Raw genomic sequence first — 20,172 nt, forward strand, 5'->3', positions numbered from 1 at the left:
AAATACCTGGTGGTTGATAGCTCACTCTCAGTACATTATACATGCAACCTGCCCATCAGATTTTTGGCAATGCTGGAGGAACTCAGGAAATCATGCAGCATCTACTGAGGGGAATAAACAATTTACATTTTAGATCAAGGCCCTTCATCAGGGATGATGAAGGGTCTTGGTCCCAACCTGATTATTTATTCCCCTCTATAGGTGCTACCTGACCTGAGATACTCCAGTGTTCTGTGTGTTACTCCAGATTTCCAGCATCCCCCATTTACAACAGGAGAAAGAATTCAGGCTCCCTCCCTGCATTTCTTCACAGCTCCAAAAGGAACATGGGGGAGTACAACTCGGATTTTAAAAGAAAAAGGAATCAAGAAAACAAAATGAAGATATTGGAAATCTGAAACAAAAACAACACAAGGCCACACTCACGTTGGAGGAGTCCATCTGCCAGAAAAAGCACTTCCCATTCCTATTCTGAAACATCCCTCCATGGCCTCCTCCACTGTCACAATGGCTTCACATCCCCATCCCCCCTTCCCTCTCTCACTATGTCTCCTTATCTACCCATTGCCTCCCTCCAGTGCTCCTCCCCCTTTTCTTTCTTCCATGGCCTTCTGTCCTCTCCTATCAGACTCTCCCCTCTCCAGCCCTATATCTCTCTCACCAATCAACTTCCCAACTCTTTACTTAACCCTCCCAGTTTCACCTATCACCTTGAGTTTCTCCCTCCCCTCCCACCACCTTCTAACTGACTCATCTCTTTTTCTCCAGTCCTGCCAAAGGGTCTCAGCCTGAAACATCGACTGTACTCTTTTCCATAGATGCTGCCTGGCCTGCTGAGTTCCTCCAGCATTGCTGGAAACCTCAGCAAGTCAGACAGCATCTGCGGAAAGGTAAACATTTCATCAGAATGAGTCGCTAACCTAAAACATTGCCGACTTCAGACTCCACAGCTGCTGCCTGACTTGCAGCTTCTGTTTTTGTTCATGATTTTAAAACTTCCCCAAGCAGTTCCTCCAACAGATTGGGAAGAAACTAGAAGCTCAAACTTCGCTGATGATACCATCAGACATTGTAGTGTTACCTTCCGGGTCAAATAACTGGAATAAATAACTTCAATGAGACAAATGTAGACTAAACGTCCAGTGAAATGTGTTGCTTGTGTTGGGATGTGCTAAGGGCAGTCCACAAGTGTTACTATACTCCAGTGCAAACACAGCATGCCCACAGCTTACTAACTCTAACCCGTACGCCTGATAGGAGGAGAAACCCCACATGTTCAAGGGAAGAACGTACCCCTTGACTGCATGGAAGTAGAATGCAGAGCTGGAATAACCTCCAGTATATCACAGTAGATCCCCAAGGGAGGTCCACTACATCAGTCCACGTACTTAAACAGTTTTCAAAACTTTACTGAAGTCACCCGTCAAGCACAGACAACACAATGAAGATCGTGAGAATACAAAGGGCCTCTCACAACTCAGATCAAGAGGTCCACTAAAATTAAGCAGGTATTCATGAGTGAGTTACAAATAGACAACTCAGACTGATTTTTAGGGCCTAAACCACATCCCCAGGGCAACACCACAGACGACAGGTTGCTGCAGCTACTGTGTGGTACAAAATGCACACCAGCCACATCCCTGCAGACCTCCACGCCATGCTGTCTTCATCTTATGAGAGACGGCGCACCACACGATCAAGTTTATCTGTGTCTGCTCATGCTGTTTCTATTTCTATGCCTGATGCGAGAACCCACACACTGGATAGAAGCTTCCTTCACTGTGCTATCAGAATTTGTGCTATCAGAATTCCTTCCAGATGCTGTGGTTGGAAACATCTGTGACGATGGGGTCCAAGCCTTCAAGAGTCGAGTGCACAAATACCTATCATCTCTGGGAGGGAAGTCACGTGCTTCTTCATAAGCTATTGCGAAGGGGACCAGGATGGCAATGCTTGGTTGTTGGCAGGTAGGGTTAATACAGACTTTCAAGAGCACTTGTGAGTTATGTTCCAGCTGGACTTAGTCCTTAAACTGCTGGAGAACAGTGCGGAAAGATCAGGTGCTGATTTCTCCCAGTGGGGATTTGTTTTTAGTTCCAAGTGCTCCTGTCACGTTTTGTCACCCCGTAACCTTATCCTTCAATCTCTCTGATTATGGAAGACAGCAGGTGTATAAAAGTCTCTCTCCAGCAGACTTCATCATGATCATCATGACTACAGTATTTCTATTTTTTAATGTTTCTTAATTGTACATATGATTTTTTTGTGTTCTTTCGCTGAGCAGCAGTGAACCATCTGATTGGCCTATCAGAGTTCTCTTTGGGAACTAGTTGACTCGATCAGCATTTCTGATCTGGCTATTGTTCACGATTGCAGTTAATAAAAAAAATTATCATCCAAATACATGTATGTCGCCATATTCTATACTGACATTTATTTTCTTGTGGACCTTCACAGCTAATACAAGAAATAAAAGAATCAATGAAAAACTACACACGAGCAAAGATGGACCATGAACATGCCATAGGCAAACTGTGCAATTACAAAAAAAAAGCACATAACAAATAACAGCAATCATATTAAACTAGGGAGAGACGTACTGTAGTTTAATCCTGCAGAATGAGCCCTGTTCCTGTGACCTCAAATCCAAACAACACAACACAACAGGTCACAAAGACTTGTTCCCACCGCCTCTTCCCACTTGCCAGTGTCAAAACACTGGCCCAGCCAAACTGAAGCTTCAGCTCTAACAACATTCACAGTCAAATGAACACTGATCTATTCATAAACAAGAGAAAATCTGCAGCTGCTGGAAATCCAAGCAACACACACAGAATGCTGGAGGAACTCAGCAGGTCAGGCAGCATCTATGAAAAAAGTACAGTTGACGTTTCAGGCCTGCCGAAGGGCTTTGGCCTGAAACATTGACTGTATTCGGTTCCATGGACGCTGTCTGGCTTGCTGAGTTCCTCCAGCATTTTGCGCGTGTTGCACTGATCTACTCAACACCGTCATACTTGTAAAATACTTGGAGAAACCTGCTCAGGGTCCCATAAAGCCACATGATTCCAAACTGGAATGTGAAGCCTGTGAATCCCAAAACAAAACTGGAAGCAACTGTCAGGATAAGGATTTCACAGGTTGAAAATGAAGAGAGAATTCTTGCTGCAGGCTTATATCCACTAAAATATTAAGACTTTTTATCAATTACCTCTCCTGCAATTCGACTCTACTTTGTGTCATGCCAGTCCTTAGAAAGTTGCATGATGTTTACAGGGTTCAGTGTGTAAACTTTCTCCGGCCAGCCTTTGGTCCTGCTGTGGCAGGCAGCCAGATGGAAGTTCAGTGGCTCAACTGTTGGCACCCTCAACGTGTGCTCCATTTCCCAACCATCAGCATCTGAGACGTACACTCCGCAGCCCGACCGTGGGCGCCCTCGACATGCGCTCAGTGACCCGACTGTGGGGACCCTCGACGTGTGCTCAGTAACCTGACTGTGGGGACCCTTGACGTGCGCTCAGTAACCCAACTGTGGGGACCCTGGACGTACACTCTGCCGCCCGACCGTGGGCACCCTCGACGTACGCTCAGTAACCCAACTGTGGGGACCCTCGACGTGCGCTCAGTAACCCAACTGTGGGGACCCTCGACGTGCGCTCAGTAACCCAACTGTGGGGACCCTGGACGTACACTCTGCCGCCCGACCGTGGGCACCCTCGACGTACACTCTGTGGCCCGACCGTGGGCACCCTCGACGTGCGCTCAGTAACCCAACTGTGGGGACCCTGGACGTACACTCTGCCGCCCGACCGTGGGCACCCTCGACGTACACTCTGTGGCCCGACCATGGGCATCCTCGACGTGCGCTCAGTAACCCAACTGTGGGGACCCTCGACGTGCGCTCAGTAACCCAACTGTGGGGACCCTCGACGTGCGCTCAGTAACCCAACTGTGGGGACCCTCGACGTGCGCTCAGTTTCCCAACCATCAGCATCTGAGACGTACACTCCGCAGCCCGACCGTGGGCGCCCTCGACATGCGCTCAGTGACCCGACTGTGGGGACCCTCGACGTGTGCTCAGTAACCTGACTGTGGGGACCCTTGACGTGCGCTCAGTAACCCAACTGTGGGGACCCTGGATGTACACTCTGCCGCCCGACCGTGGGCACCCTCGACGTACGCTCAGTAACCCAACTGTGGGGACCCTCGACGTGCGCTCAGTAACCCAACTGTGGGGACCCTCGACGTGCGCTCAGTAACCCAACTGTGGGGACCCTGGACGTACACTCTGCCGCCCGACCGTGGGCACCCTCGACGTACACTCTGTGGCCCGACCGTGGGCACCCTCGACGTGCGCTCAGTAACCCAACTGTGGGGACCCTGGACGTGCGCTCAGTAACCCAACTGTGGGGACCCTCGACGTGCGCTCAGTAACCCAACTGTGGGGACCCTCGACGTGCGCTCAGTTTCCCAACCATCAACATCTGAGATGTACACTCCGCGGCCCGACTGTGGGAACCCTCGATGTGCGCTCTGCAGCCCGACTGTGGGGACCCTCGACATGCGCTCAGTAACCCAACTGTGGGGACCCTCGACGTGCGCTCTGCGACCCGACTGTGGGGACCCTCGACGTGCGCTCAGTAACCCAACTGTGGGGACCCTCGACGTGCGCTCTGCGACCCGACTGTGGGGACCCTCGACGTGCGCTCAGTTTCCCAACCATCAACATCTGAGATGTACACTCCGCGGCCTGACTGTGGGGACCCTCGACGTGCGCTCAGTAACCCAACAGTGGGGACCTTCGACCTGCGCTCAGTTTCCCAACCATCAACATGTGAGATGTACACTCCGCGGCCCGACTGTGGGGACCCTTGACGTGCGCTCTGCGGCCCGACTGTGGGGACCCTCGACGTGCGCTCTGCGGCCCGACTGTGGGGACCCTCGACGTGCGTTCTGTGGCCCGACTGTGGGGACCCTCGACGTGCGCTCTGCAACCCGACTGTGGAGACCCTCCATGAGCGCTCTGCAACCCAACTGTGGGGACCCTCGACGTGTGCTCGGTTTCCCAACCATCAACATCTGAGACATACACTCAGTGGTCACTTGATTAGATACAGAAGATACCTGATAAAGAGGCTACTGTGTGTAAAAGTAAGAATATCCCTTAACAAATATTTTACGATGAAAGAAAGACATCGCAGAAAACCCAATATCACTTCCGGCTTTGATCAACAAATAACACTTCTGACAACACAATAATATTGAATAGGTTAGCAATCTACATTGCAGAAATCCATAGAATAGTACGAATTCACGTGAGCATAGAATGGTCCTAACACAGCCAAATTAATTAACTATTCCAAATGACATGCTGTATTATATGAGGCCAATCCTATGCCCAATATCTGCAGAGCAAAACCTTCTCCCCTGTCCACTTTGGATCTCAGTCTAGATGTCCCTCAAACTAAGAAGTTATTTTCGAATATTGCCAACAATTTCAATTTTCCTTTATCACAACTACCTCCTCAGAATTGTACTCCTTGGGATATCCATTACTTCTTCTACACCTTCTGATTCCTTCATTCCACGCTTAATGCCCACACCTTCCAAAGCCTCACACCCACGTTCAACAACTCCATCCTTTAAAATCTCTCAGTTGTTTTATTTCATCACCTTGACAGTCTTCATTATCTGCCCTCATTTTGAATTAATGCAGACCATGACCCTTCATCAGGGCTGGAAAGGAAGGAGCATGAAGCCAGAATAAGGCGGTGGTGGGGGTGGGGGAGTACAAACTGCCAGATGATAGGTGAGACCAGATAAAGCGGAAGCTAACTGGGTGGAGGAAGGGGAGATGGTGAGAAACTCAAGAGGTGATAGGTGGAAAAGAAAAAGAGCTGAAGAAGAAAATGATCTGATAGGTGAGGAGAGTGGACCAATGGAGAAAGGGAAAGAGGAACGGCAGCAGGGAGAGGCGATGGACAAATGAGGAAAAGAGAAGGAGGTAAGAGGGGAGCCAGAATGGGGTATTGAAAAGACAGAAGGGGGATGTGGATGTTTGAGGACACCCAGACAGAATATGAGGTGAGAGTGGGGCCATTGTGGCAGTATAAGAGTCCAACCTGTTATAATAGGAATGGCAAGTTGAATTGAAATTGGTGGCCACCGGGAAATCCTGTAGCGGTGTGCTACATGCAGCGCTAAAATTACGACACGGAGTCGGTAACTGCGGTCGAAGGAAAAACTTTATTCGAAATCCTCAGCCTCACTTCTAAGCCTCCCTCAAACTGCCCCCCGTGGAGCAGAGGCTCCAAAGCTCTGTGCTCGCAAACCCCCGTAGGCTATCTAATTGTGAGCCGGTTCGGATGTGCCAGGAAATGGGTCGCCAAATAACCCCCCCCCCAGAACTGGCGATACACCCCCCCAATGTCCACAGTCTGGGCCAGAACCTGCTTGGGAGGTCGGCCTCTGCGCCGAGGTGCCGGAAACTCGGCTGGTTGTGCCAGGTCCACATGGACCGGTTTGAGGCGGTCCACCGTGAGAACCTCCTCTTTCCCCCCAACGTCCAGCACGAACGTGGACCCGTTGTTCCGGAGCACCATAAACGGCCCCTCGTATGGCCGCTGCAGCGGTGGCTGATGCCCGCCCCTTTGTACAAACACAAACTTACAGTTCTGCAGGTCTTTGGGTACGCAGGTCGGGTTCCGCCCGTGCTGTGAAGTGGGTATGGGGGCCAGGTTACCGAGCTTCTCGCGTAGCCTGCCCAGGACTGCTGCTGGATCTTCCTCTTGCCCCCGTGGGGCTGGTAGGAACTCCCCGGGGACGACCAGGGGCGCGCCGTATACCAACTCGGTCGACGAGGCGTGCAGGTCGTCCTTGGGCGCTGTGCGGATGCCGAGTAGGACCCAGGGAAGCTCATCCGCCCAGTTGGCTCCTCGCAGGCGGGCCATGAGGGCCGACTTCAGGTGACGGTGGAAACGCTCCACTAACCCGTTCGACTGTGGGTGGTAGGCAGTTGTGTGGTGCAGCTGAGTCCCCAAAAGGCTAGCCATAGCTGACAACAGGCTGGAGGTGAACTGGGCACCTCTGTCGGAGGTAATGTGGGCCGGTACACCAAAGCGAGATATCCAGGTGGTGATCAGGGCTCGGGCGCAAGATTCGGAGGTGGTGTCGGTGAGCGGGACCGCCTCTGGCCATCTTGTGAACTGGTCCACAATAGTCAGGAGGTGCCGCGCTCCACGCGACACTGGCAGGGGGCCCACGATATCCACATGAATGTGGTCGAAACGCCGGTGGGCGGGATGGAATCGCTGCGGTGGGGCTTTGGTGTGCTGCTGCACCTTGGCCGTCTGGCAGTGCATGCACGTTTTGGCCCATTCACTGACCTGTTTGCAGAGTCCGTGCCAAACGAACCTGCTGGAAACCATCCGGACAGTCGTCCAGATGGAGGGATGCGCCAAGTTATGAATGGAGTCGAAAACACGGCGCCGCCAGGCTGTCGGGACGACGGGACGGGGCTGGCCGGTGGCGACGTCACAGAGTAGGGTCCTCTCACCCAGGCCTATGGGGAGGTCCTGGAGCTGCAAACCGGAGACTGCGGTTCTGTAACTCGGAATCTCCTCATCCGCCTGCTGCGCCTCTGCCAGTGCCTCAAAGTCTACCCCTTGGGAAAGGGCATGAACGGTAGGGCGAGAGAGCGCATCCGCCACGACATTGTCCTTACCCGAGACGTGCCGGACATCCGTCATGTATTCAGAGATGTAGGACAGGTGGCGTTGCTGGCGGGACGACCAGGGGTCGGACGCTTTCGTAAACGCAAAGGTAAGCGGTTTGTGGTCCGTGAACGCGGTGAAGGGCCGACCTTCTAGGAAGTACCTGAAATGCCGGATTGCCAGGTAGAGCGCCAACAGTTCCCGGTCAAAAGCACTGTACTTGAGCTCGGGTGGTCACAGGTGTTTGCTGAAAAACGCCAGGGGTTGCCAGCGACCTGCGATGAGTTGCTCCAGCACCCCACCGACTGCCGTGTTAGATGCGTCCACTGTGAGGGTGGTAGGGGTGTCCATTCTGGGATGTACTAGCATTGCGGCGTCAGCCAAAGCTTCCTTCGTTTGAACGAAAGCGGCGGCGGACTCCTCGTCCCAGGTAATGTCCTTGCTCGGACCCGGCATCAGGGCGATCAGGGGGCGCATGATCCGGGCAGCTGAAGGGAGGAAGCGGTGGTAGAAATTGACCATACCTACGAATTCCTGAAGGCCTTTGATCGTGGTGGGTCGGGGGAAGTGGCGGACCGCATCTACCTTAGCGGGCAGAGGGGTTGCCCCGTCTTTAGTAATCCTGTGGCCCAGGAAGTCAATGGTATCGAGTCTGAACTGGCATTTGGCGGGGTTGATTGTAAGACCGTACTCACTCAGTCGGGCGCAGAGTTGACGGAGGTGGGACAGATGCTCCTGACGACTGCTGCTGGCTACGAGGATGTCGTCCAAATAGATGAATGCGAAGTCCAGGTCCCGTCCCACCGCGTCCATTAACCGCTGGAACGTCTGCGCGGCATTCTTCAGACCGAAGGGCATGCGGAGGAACTCGAAAAGGCCAAACGGGGTGATGAGAGCCGTTTTGGGGACGTCGTCAGGATGCATCGGGATTTGATGGTACCCTCGGACGAGGTCTACCTTGGAGAAGATCCGTGCGCCGTGCAGGTTTGCTGCAAAGTCCTGAATGTGCAGTACAGGGTAGCGGTCTGGTGTGGTAGCCTCGTTCAGCCTGCGGTAGTCGCCGCACATTCTCCCGTCGCTTTAGACACCATGTGCAGGGGGGAGGCCCATGGGCTGTCGGACCGCCGGATGATCCCCAATTCCTCCATCCTCTGGAACTCCTCCTTCGCCAGTCGGAGCTTGTCCGGGGGAAGCCGCCGAGCGCGGGCGTGGAGGGGTGGTCCCTGGGTCGGGATGTGGTGCTGTACGCCGTGTCGGAGCATGGCCGCTGTGAACTGCGGTGCCAGAACCGATGGGAAATCCGCCAGGACCCTGGTGAAGTCGTTGTCGGACAGCGTGATGGAGCCGAGGTGAGGGGCTGGCAACTGGGCTGCACCCAGGGAGAACGTCTGAAAGGTCTCGGCGTGTAGCAGTCTCTTCCTGGGCAGGTCGACCAGTAGGCTGTGAGCCCGCAAAAAATCCGCACCCAGAAGCGGTTGGGCTACGGCGGCCAGTGTAAAGTCCCACGTGAACTGGCTGGAGCCGAACTGTAGCTGCACCTGACGGGTGCCATAGGTCCTTACAGTGCTGCCATTCATGGCCCTCAGGGGGGGCCCCGGTGCCCTGCTGCGGGTGTCGTAACTCGTCGGAGGTAAAACGCTGATCTCGGCACCAGTGTCGACCAAAAACCAGCGTCCCGATCTTCTGTCCCACACATACAGGAGGCTATCCCGATGGCCAGCCACCGTAGCCATCAGCGGCGGCTGGCCCTGGCGTTTCCCGGGAACTTGCAGGGCGGGCGACAACGGCGGGCTTCTGCGCCCCACCGCTGGTGGTAGAAGCACCAGTGTTCATTGGGCCGGGGGTTGGCGGGCTCTGCGGCCGGGCCTGGACTGGTTTGCTGCTGGGAGCGTGGCTGGGAGATCCGTGCGATGGACGCCCCGCTCACCTTTTTGGCGTTCCACAGCAAGTCCGCCCGGGCTGCCACCTTCCGGGGGTCACTGAAATCCGCGTCGGACAGCAGCAGGCGTATGTCCTCGGGCAGCTACTCCAGGAATGCCTGCTCAAACATGAGGCAGGGTGTGTGTCCGTCGGCCAGAGACAACATCTCATTCATTAAAGCTGAAGGAGGTCTGTCGCCCAAGCCATCCAGGTGCAGTAAACGGGCAGCCCGCTCGCGCCGTGAGAGTCCGAAAGTCCGAAAGTCCTGAGGAGCAGGGCTTTGAATTCCGTGTACTTGCCGTCTGCCGGGGGCGACTGTATGAACTCCGCGACCTGGGCCGCTGTGTCCTGGTCGAGGGAGCTCACCACGTAGTAGTAACGGGTGTCTTCTGAGGTGATCTGGCAAACGTGGAATTGGGCTTCGGCTTGCTGGAACCATAGGTTCGGTCGCTGTGTCCAGAAACCCGGCAGTTTCAACGAAACCGCATGAACAGAGGCGGCGTCGGTCATTTCTGGTCCAAAAATCATTTGGACCGTCGGGGTCACCAATTGTAGCGGTGTGCTACATGCATCGCTAAAATTACGACATGGAGTCGGTAACTGCGGTCGAAGGAAAAACTTTATTCGAAATCCTCAGCCTCACTTCTAAGCCTCCCTCAACCTGCCCCCCATGGCGCAGAGGCTCCAAAGCTCTGTGCTCGCAAACCCCCGTAGGCTATCTAATTGTGAGCCGGTTCGGATGTGCCAGGAAACGGGTCGCCACAATCCCACCTTTTGTGAATTGAATTGACTTTATTACTTACAGCCTTCATATACATGAGTAAAAATCTTTACATTACATCTGTCTAAATGTGCAATTTATAGTGATTTATTATAAATAGTATTTACAACAGGATACTCAATATAACATAGAAATGCAGTTATATCAGCATGAATTAATCAGTCTGATGGTCTGGTGGAAGAAGCTGTCTGGGAGCCTGTTGGTCCTGGCTTTTATGCTGAGGTACCGTTTCCCAGATGGTAGCAGCTGGAACAGTTTGTGGTTGGGGTGACTCAGGTCCTGAATGATTCTTCCAGCTCTTTTTATGCACCTGTCTTTGTAAAAGTCCTGAATAGTGGGAAGTTCACATCTACAGATGCGCTGGGCTGTCCGCACCACTCTCTGCAGAGTCCTGCGATAGGAGGAAGTACAGTTTCCATGTAGATGCAGATGGAGCATAGGTGCTCAGCAAATTGTTGAGTGCTTCATAAGGCCTTTTGGGAGGAGGAAGAGATTTAAAAGGATGCTGCTTGGATTAGAGGGCATGTAATATAACAAGAGATTGGGCAAACCTTAGTTGCTTTCTCTGCAGCGGCAGAGGCCGGGGGTGGGGGGGCGGGGGGGAGATCTGATGGTGATTTATAAGATTATGGGAGTCATAGGTAGAGTAGAGAGAGTATAGTTTTCCATGGTTGAAATACCAGAGGGCATGCATTTAAGGTGAGAGGAGTAATTTCAAATGGAGATGTGAGAGGCATTTTTTTTTAAAAAACACAGAGGGCTGGGTAGCTGAAATGCACTGCCTGGATTATTGGTAGAGGCAGATATTCAAAATGTTTGTTTAGATAGGCACAGGAATGTGAGGGAAATGGAAGGATATGGACATTGTGTGGCAGAAGGGATTAGTTTAGTTGGCCATTTGATTACTAATTTAACTGGTTCAGCACAACATTGTGGGCCAAAGGGCCTGTTGCTGTGTTGTACTGTTCTATGTTCTGTATGTTCCACTTTCTGGAAAAGGTATTCTCCAACATTACACTCTTAACCAAAGCCAAAAGATCACCTGGTTCATCAGCATGACTTGCGGTAGCATGTTATAACTGTTGTACACATCTCTGAAACTACTTTCAGGTGCTATTCAAATACAAGTTCATTTCCTAAACGTTACAAAACAGGATGTTACTAAAATGTGACAGTTAGGAGAACTGCAAATTGAGATTACAACAGCCCACAAGCTATTTGAACAAACAGCCACAGTTTGGAGAAGTACTTTGTGCCTGTTGCAATAGATAACACACACTTGCTAAACTTAGTTTCCTGCATAGTTTTATAATGACATCTGAACAAAAGGCAGGCTTCACAGGAGAGGAATTCTGCAGCAGCACTCTCCACCTCTGGGACCTAGACACACTGGAGCACCTCTCATCTGCTGTGAGATCAGGCTCAGCTAATCATGCCATATAAACATACTTAGTGGCCACTTCATTAGGTACACCTATATACCTGCTCATTAATGCAAATATCTAATCAGCCAATCATGTGGCAGCAACTCAATACGCAAAAGCATGCAGACGTGGTCAAGAGCTTCAGCTGCTGTTCAGACCAAACATCAGAAAGGGGGAAGAAATGTGATCTAAGTGACTGACCACGTAATGATTAAGTGTCACACAGAAGGGTGGTTTGAGTATCTCAAAAAATGATGATCTCCTAGGATTTTCACATACAACAGTCTCCCAGGCAGAATCTGCAGCTTTCACCAAAATTGGTGTCAGACAGACATTTAAATTTCCAATCCAAAAGGTAGAAATAGTGAGATGGAGAGGGAGAAGGAATGTTCTGGCTGCCATTGACATTGGAGATAAAACACTCAAAATGCTGGAGGAACACAACAGTCAGGCAGCATTTTGTGTGTTTTATCTCCAATGTCAATGTGTTCCTTCATCTGCAGAGTCTCTTGTGTTTGTGGTTGACAAGACATTTTTCACTCTTACCTTGAGATGTAAAACTGCTCCAACAATGCTGAATCCAATGCCCAACCATTACTGCAGCCATCTTACTCACATTTGCATGGTCCACCATGGCATTTTTCATTCCGAAGGCACATTCCACAACGCTGTGCTCTATCACTTGCACAAATCGGGACAGCTTTAGCCTTGCAGGGGTCCATGATAATATTGAAAGAGTAGGGAAAGGTTTTTTTTAAGATGAGATCCCAGAACACACAACGGATCACACTCACAACAAAGGCCTTACAACAAGTGTAGGAAAGCTGGAGTCCTGTGGAGTTAGGAGGACCAAGTTTCTTGGAGTGGAGATAATGTATGATCTCACCCGGTCCCTCAACACCACCTCTTTAGTCAAGACAGCAGAGCAGTAGCTCCACTTTGAGGAGATAGATGCAAGCGAGGCCCTCCACCCTTACTCTACCAGAGCACCATCGAGAGTCCTGACCAGCCGCATCACCATCTGGTATGGGAAATGCAAGGAATCTGACTACAAGACCCTGCAACACATTGTGAGGACTACTGAGAGAACTGCCAGGTTCCCTTCCTCACCCCCATCCAGGACGGGACATTTACCAGAGACACTGCCCTCAGCATTGTCAAAGAGCCATCCCGTCCCATCTGCCTCAAAATCACTCTGACCTCCTACCATCGAGCAGAAGAAGAACAAGGACTGTCAGGCTGGGTAACAGCTTCTTCCCCCAGGCTCTGAGACCTCTGAACACCCCAATACCGCCCAGTAGACAATATTTAGGACAGCACCAGTAACAATAATACTGTAGTCTATTTAACTATATGTCATATATGCACTTTATGTCAACTTGTACATCACCAGAATGCATCTTACTGTTAATATTATGTTACTATTTCATGCGCTGCATGTGATACTTCTGTACCTTGATTGTTTCATTTAGCTGTATACATCTGAACATTTGAATGACAATAAAATTGATCTTAAAGTCTTTGTGAAATGGAAAATTTAGTAAATTGAACAGAAAGGACAAGATGATAATGAATTGCAGTAACAATGATCAAAATAAGTATTATAGGAGAGGAGATATTATATCATACCTTCCCTTTCTCCCAGGGTCCGCGATCCTCTCCTATAAAATTCCTTCTTCCTCAGCCCTTTATTTCTTCCACCTATCACCTTCTAGCTTCTTACTTCACCACACCCCCTTGCCTGGTTTCACCTATCACTTGCCAGATTATACTCCTTCCTCTCCCACCCCCCCCACCACCTTCTTATTATGGCTTCTTCCCCCTTCCGCTCCAGTCCTGATAAAAGGTCTCAGTTTGAAATGTCGACTATTTATTCCCCTCCATAGATGCTGCCTCACCTGCTGAGCTCCTCCAGCATTTTGTGTGTGTTGCTTTGCAAATTCTATTGGGATTCTTTGTTTTGTGGCTGCCTGCAAGAAGATGAATCTCAAGTTTGTATATAGTATACATATTTTGATAATTAAACTACTTTGAACTTTATAAAAAGGCAAAAGGTCAAAGGAGGTAAAAAGAAAGGTAAACGTTTAAATTCAGAGATCCAGTGCAGAACTGACCCTTCTGACACAAACAGCCGCATCTCCTGGCAACCCACATTTAACAATAGCCTACCTATTTATCACAGGACCATTTACAATGAACAATAAAACCTACTAACCGGTATGTGGGAGAAAACCGGAGCACCCGGAGCAAACCCACAAGGACTCTTCATCTCATATTCTCAATATTCATTGCATATTTATTTACTATTATTTCTTTATTATTGTATTTGCATTTTGTTGTCTTTTGCACACCAGTTGGACACCCAGTTGGTGTGGTCTTTCATTGATTCTATCATAGATTTTTGGAGTATGCTCACAAGAAAATGAATCTCGAGGTTGAACATGATGACATAGAACAGAGAAATCTACAACACATTACAGGCCCTTTGGCCCACAATGTTGTGCCGACCATATAACCTACTCTAGAAACTGCCGAGAATTACCCTACCGCGTAGCCCTCTATTTTTCTAAGCTTCATGTACCTATCTAAGAGTCTCTTAATAGGCCCTAGTGTATCGGCCTCCACCAATGCATTCCACACACCCACTCTGTGTGGAAGAACCTAACCCTCTGTACCTACTTCTAAGCACCTTAAAACTATGCCCCCTCATGTTAACCATTTCAGCTCTGGGAAAAAGCTTCAGGGCTAGCCACACAATCAATGCTTCTCATTATCTTAAACACTTTTATCACATCACCTCTCATCCTCAGTCACTCCAAGGAGAAATGGCCAAGTTCACTCAACCTATTTCCGTAAGGCATGCTCTCAAATCCAGGCAACACCCTTGTAAATCTCCTCTGCACTCTTTCTATACTATCCATATCCTTCCTGTAGTGAGGAGACCAGAACTGAACACAGTACTCCAAGTGGGATCTAACTGAGGTCTTATAAGGCTGTAACGTTACCTCATGGCTCTTGAACTCAATCGCAAGGTTGATGAATACCAGCACACCATACTCCTTCTTAAGAACAGTGTCAACCCGGGCAGCAGCTTTGAGTGTCCTATGGACATGGATGCTAAGATCTCTCCGATCCTCCACACTGCCAAAAGTCTTACCATTAATACTATATTCTGTCGTTCAAATTCAACCTCCCAAAATGAACCACTTCACACTTATCTGAGTTGAACTTCTTTTGCCACTTCTCAGCCCAGTTCAATGTAGCACTGTAATCTCTGACACCCCTCCAAACTATCCACAACACCCCCAGTTATTGTGTCATCAGCAAACCTACTAACCCACTCTTCTTTACTTCTTCATCCAGGTCATTTATAAAAATCACAAAGAGGAGGGGTCCTGCAGAACATATGAAATTTGATAATAAATTTACTCTGAACATGGTCATGGGGAGAATGTACAAACTCATTACAGGCAGTAATGGAATTGATCTTTGAACTCCAACACCTGAGCTGCAAGTGTCGTGCTAACCGCTACACTACTGTGGCACCCTATGGTCAAGTAGGGCTTTTGTGGTAGATGAAAGGTTTAGTCTGAATTCCAGAAGCACATGTAACAAAGTAGATAGCACAAAACAGAGGAAAATGGTATGATCTACTAGCCATTATAAAGATGCTTGGTTGCAAGATGATCTAAACTGTAAACTGAATATTCAGAGTAACATGCACAAAATGCTGGAGAAACTCAGCAGGTCAGGCAGCGTCTGGAAATCCAGAGCAACACACACAAAATGCTGGAGGAACTCAGCAGGTCAACTGATATTTCATTCAGGAGAGGCAGGGCAGATAAAGAGGCAAACTAGCTCTGAAAATAAATATAAAGACAGTAGCAAGAAACATTTATTGCTCAGAAAGTGTGGGGGAGAGAAGAATTAAGGAAGAACTACAGTAATCAAGAAATCAAATTGGTGAACATTGAACTCACATTTCCTAAACCTGTCCTCAACCATTTCCTTGAACAATCTATGCTCAGTGGCCACTTTATTATGTACAAAAGGTACCTAATAAAACAAGCACTGAGCGTTTTTCTATATGTTTGCGGTCTTTTGCTGCCACAGCCCATCCACTTCAACATTCAATATGTTGTGCATTCAGTGATGCTCTTCTGCACACCACTGTTATAACACATAGCCCCTGCATCTCCTCCATTTCCTGGACATCTGCACTCACCCCATCTTCCCACTGCCTTAGCAGGGATAGTGTCTCTTGTCCTCATTTAATACCTCCCAGCCTTCACATCCAACACACAATTCCCCACAACTTCTGCTACCAAACGGATCTTTACCTCACCCCACTCTTCTGCAAGGATCACTCCATCCATGGTTCGCTTGTCCATTCATCCCGCCTCAGTAAAATCCTTCCCAGCACGTACCCCTACAACCAACCAAAATGCTACACTTGCCCATTCACTACCTCCCTCACCTCCATTCAGGGCCCCAAACAGTCCTTTCCAGGTGAGGCAGCACTTCACCTGCGAATCTTTTGGGATCATCGATGATATTCGAAGCTCCCAATGTGGCCACCTCTACTTTGGTGAGATCTGATGCAAATTGGAAGACCGCTTCGTTGAGCACCCAGTTCCATCCAGCAAAAGCTGAATTTCCCTTTGGCCAACCATTTTAATTCCTCTCTCCATTCCTATTCCCACATGTCAGTCCATGGGCTCCTCTTTTGCCAAGGTTACCCTTAGGGAAGAGCAGCAACACCTCATATTCCATCTGGGTGGCCTTCACCTTGATGGCATGAACATCGATTTCCCCTTCCAGTAAAAAAATAAATAAAAATTCCCCTCCCCTTCCCTCTTCTTCTATTCACTACTCTGGCCTCTTACCTTTTACTCTTCATCTGCATATCATCTCCCAGTGGTGCCCCTACTTCTTCCCTTTTTCCATGCGCCACTTTCCTATCAGATTCCTTCATCTCCAGCCCTTTACCTTTTCCCACCCACCTGGCTGCACCAAACATCTTCTAGCTAATCCTTTTTCCCTCCACCCACTTTTTATTCTGGCATCATCCCGCTTCTTTTCCAGCCCTGAAGAAGGGTCCTGGCTCAAAACATTGACTGTTTATTTATTTCCATAGATGCTGCCTGACCTGCTGAGTTCTTCCAAGATTTTGTGTGTACTGCTTTCAGTTTCTGACATCTTTTGTGTAAATGAGCTGCTAACCTTCCTTGTCAGCTTGAACCAGTCTGGCCATTCTCCTCTGGCCTCTCTTATTGACACGGGGTTTTTGCCCACAGAACTACCACTCACTGGATGTTTATTTTTGTTTTTTGCACTGTTCTCTGTAAACCCTGGGGATCGTTGTGTGTGAAAACCCCAAGAAGACAACAGTTTCTGAGATACTCAAATCACCCCAGCTGGTACCTACAATCATTCCATGGTCAAAAATCACTTGGATCACATTTCTTCTCCATTCTGATGTTTAGTCTGAACAACAACTGAATCTCCTAACCTTGTCTGCATGCTTTTATGCCTTGAGTTACTGCCTCATGATTGGCTGATTAGTATTAATGTACAGGTGTACCTAAAGTGGATATTGAGTCATGCATGTTTGTTCCTGTTGGCATTGGAACTAATTTCCATTCCTTCCGCTTCTTGTGATGTTATTTCTGCTCAATCTGAGGTGCTTTTGGAGCTAGTTACTACAATAGTGTGGAGGTATAATTACCATAATTAGTGATTTTTGTGTCCTTTCTGACTCACAGACAGAATGTACTTATGGTCACTTGTTTAAAAGAAACTGTAAACATTTACTACGCAGCTTAGACCCAGCAGCTTTGTTGGTCGTGTGTACACAGAAACATACAGCAAAACGCGTTGTTTGCATCCAATCAGTGAGGATTGGTCTGGACAGCTCGCAGGTGTCACCACGCTGCCGTCCCACAACTCACTCATCCTGACTGGTACAACTCCGAAATGTGGGAGGAAACCTACGTGCTCACAGCAAGAACATACAAACTCATTACAAACAGCAGCAAGGACTGAACCCAGATCTCACAACTGGCACTGTAATAGCTTTATGCAAACTGCTATGCTGCCCTACTGCTCCAAAGCAAACACACAATTACCATCTCTGCATTAAAAACAAGTTAATAAGTTGTGGCAAACTAATTTACTGCATTCAGTTCATGGTGCAAAACCTTTGGTAACATTTACTTGGTTGCACAACTTCAGCCTTAGAAGATAAAAGCAATGTTATCACAACCCTTCCAAATTTGTTGCACCAGTTTTTCGAAAACTGCCATGCTCTACAGGAAAGCTCGCCCATGCCTCCACTTTCTGAGGAGGCTGAAGAGAGCTGGACTTTGCACGTCTATACTCACGTCATTCTACAAATACAGAGTAGACAGCATCCTAACAAACTGTGTCACTGCACGGTACGGAAGCTGCACTGTGGCGGACAGGAAGCTCTGCAACGGACAGTCGAAGCTGCCCAATGCATCACTGGCACCAGCCTACCCACCATCAAGGACCTTATACAGAAAGGTGCCAGAAAAGGGCCAGAAACATTGTGAAGGATCCCACCCACCCTGCTCATGGACTGCAGCTCTTCCCATCAGGCAAGAGGCTACAACACATCCACACCAGGACCACCAGACTCAAAAACGATTACCTTCCCCCAAGCAGTAAGGCTGATCGATACCTAACTCCACCCCTCCAACCATCACTACTTCTCATTTCCTGTAAGAGTTCAGACAATCCTCTGCCTAGCATCACTTTACCGACATACAATCTATGTATAGAAGCTACTATGTATAGAAGCTACCTTTAGGTATTTCTATTTATTATGTTTTTTATGCCACATTGGATCCGGAGTAACAATTATTTCATCCTCCTTTCACTTGTGTGAAGGAAACGATTTAAACAATCTTCAAACTAAAAACCATGCAGTTGAAAGCTACTTGGTTTAGTGCTGTCTCAGGTGCAGGGTACGAACCTAAGTTGTTGCCGACAAATGATCAACGTTTCTATGCTCCCAACCACATCCCCACCACTTCAAACATGTTGCATTATACAATTTACTGCTTTCTATCTCTTCCCAATCAAAAGCTGCATTCTGATTAAGTATTAACAGCCAGATCTAACCCCTATCTCTCCCTAAATCCACCCCACATATGGTCAGAATTTGTAAATACAAAATGTGTATCTTCAGGCTCCTGTACCTCATCCCTGATGGTAGCTATGAAAAATGGTGATGGGGGTCCTTAATAATAATGCCGCCATTTTGAGGCATCCCCTTATGAAGATGAGAGTAGATAGTTTAAATGGGTCGGCATGGACTAGGTGGGCTGAAGGGCCTGTTTCTGAGCTGAGACTATATGGCCTCAATGCTGAGGAATCTAGTGCCCATGATGGAGCTGGCAGAACTTACAACCTTCGGCAGCTTTTTCCCGATCCTGTGCAATGGCCCCTCCATACCAGAGAGTGATACAAGCAGTTAGAATGCTCTTTGCCATACATCTGCAGAAATTGGTGAGAGTCTTTGGTGACATACAAAGTCTACGACTCAAAGTTCTAATGAAATATGGCCATTAATGTGCCTTCTTTGTAATTGCATCAATATCTTAGGCCCACAATAGACCTTCAGAGATGTTGACACCAAGAATCTTGAAACTGCTCACCCTTTCCACTGCCAATACCTCGATGACCACTGGTGCGTGTTCCCTCGACTTCCCCTTCCTGAGGATTCTGTGCCCCGTCACAATCCAGCAGCTCCCCTCACAAAGGCATAGCAAGCGACTGACTCCTTTCCAATGGTAACTCAGCTAATGCTCATTATCCAGCGTTACACATGCATGACTCTGGAGTTACGGAGTCCAAAAAAACAGCCCCACAGTATCAACCAGCTCCCAGCCAGGGAAAGAGAACAGATTCTTCTATTTAAATCATTCACCCGTGTCTGCGTTCGTTGCATAGGCTGTTTCTTTTCACATCCCTGTGTGGTTTGGCCACAGGAAATATAACTCAGTTAGTGATCTGGAAATGTTTTAGAGTATAGACTATGCAGTGTTGATACTCCTTTTCTGTCTGTTTGGTTTGGCAATCGTTGCCACACATTTCAGAGCAGAATTGGAGTCACACCCACATTCTTACGTACCTTGTTTAACACACAGTTCAGTGAATGCATGTTTTATTTTTAGACTATTCACTTGAAGAAATCTCAAACATCAGCACACAGTCCCACTGCTAAATACCCTGCTGAGCCCACCACAACTGCAAACCGCTTGAAGAAATCTCGATCAGCAGCACACAGTCCCACTGTTAAACACCTTTC

General features: G+C 48.8%; 1 protein-coding gene across 7 annotated transcripts in view; it reads right to left on the bottom strand.

Annotated features, from left to right (window-relative positions):
* Window positions 1-20,172, bottom strand: part of LOC132395755 (serine/threonine-protein kinase 38) — a 115,974-nt gene that overhangs the window by 64,793 nt on the left and 31,009 nt on the right. The window contains exons 1-2 of one of the 7 annotated variants that reach the window (XM_059972739.1): window positions 19,520-19,890; window positions 13,736-13,807 (exon numbers count right to left, since the gene is read on the bottom strand). The exons of 4 other annotated variants lie outside the window; for them this stretch is intronic. In XM_059972739.1, the coding sequence (XP_059828722.1) occupies window positions 13,736-13,755 (20 nt within the window). In that variant the 5' untranslated portion in view covers window positions 13,756-13,807; window positions 19,520-19,890. Of the gene's footprint in view, window positions 1-13,735; window positions 13,808-19,519; window positions 19,891-20,172 lie in introns of those variants that run through there. 2 more of the 7 variants (XM_059972738.1, XM_059972741.1) reach the window with 2 other exon arrangements.

The sequence above is a fragment of the Hypanus sabinus genome, chromosome 6 (genome assembly GCF_030144855.1).
Source record: "Hypanus sabinus isolate sHypSab1 chromosome 6, sHypSab1.hap1, whole genome shotgun sequence".
Lineage (NCBI taxonomy): Eukaryota > Metazoa > Chordata > Chondrichthyes > Myliobatiformes > Dasyatidae > Hypanus > Hypanus sabinus.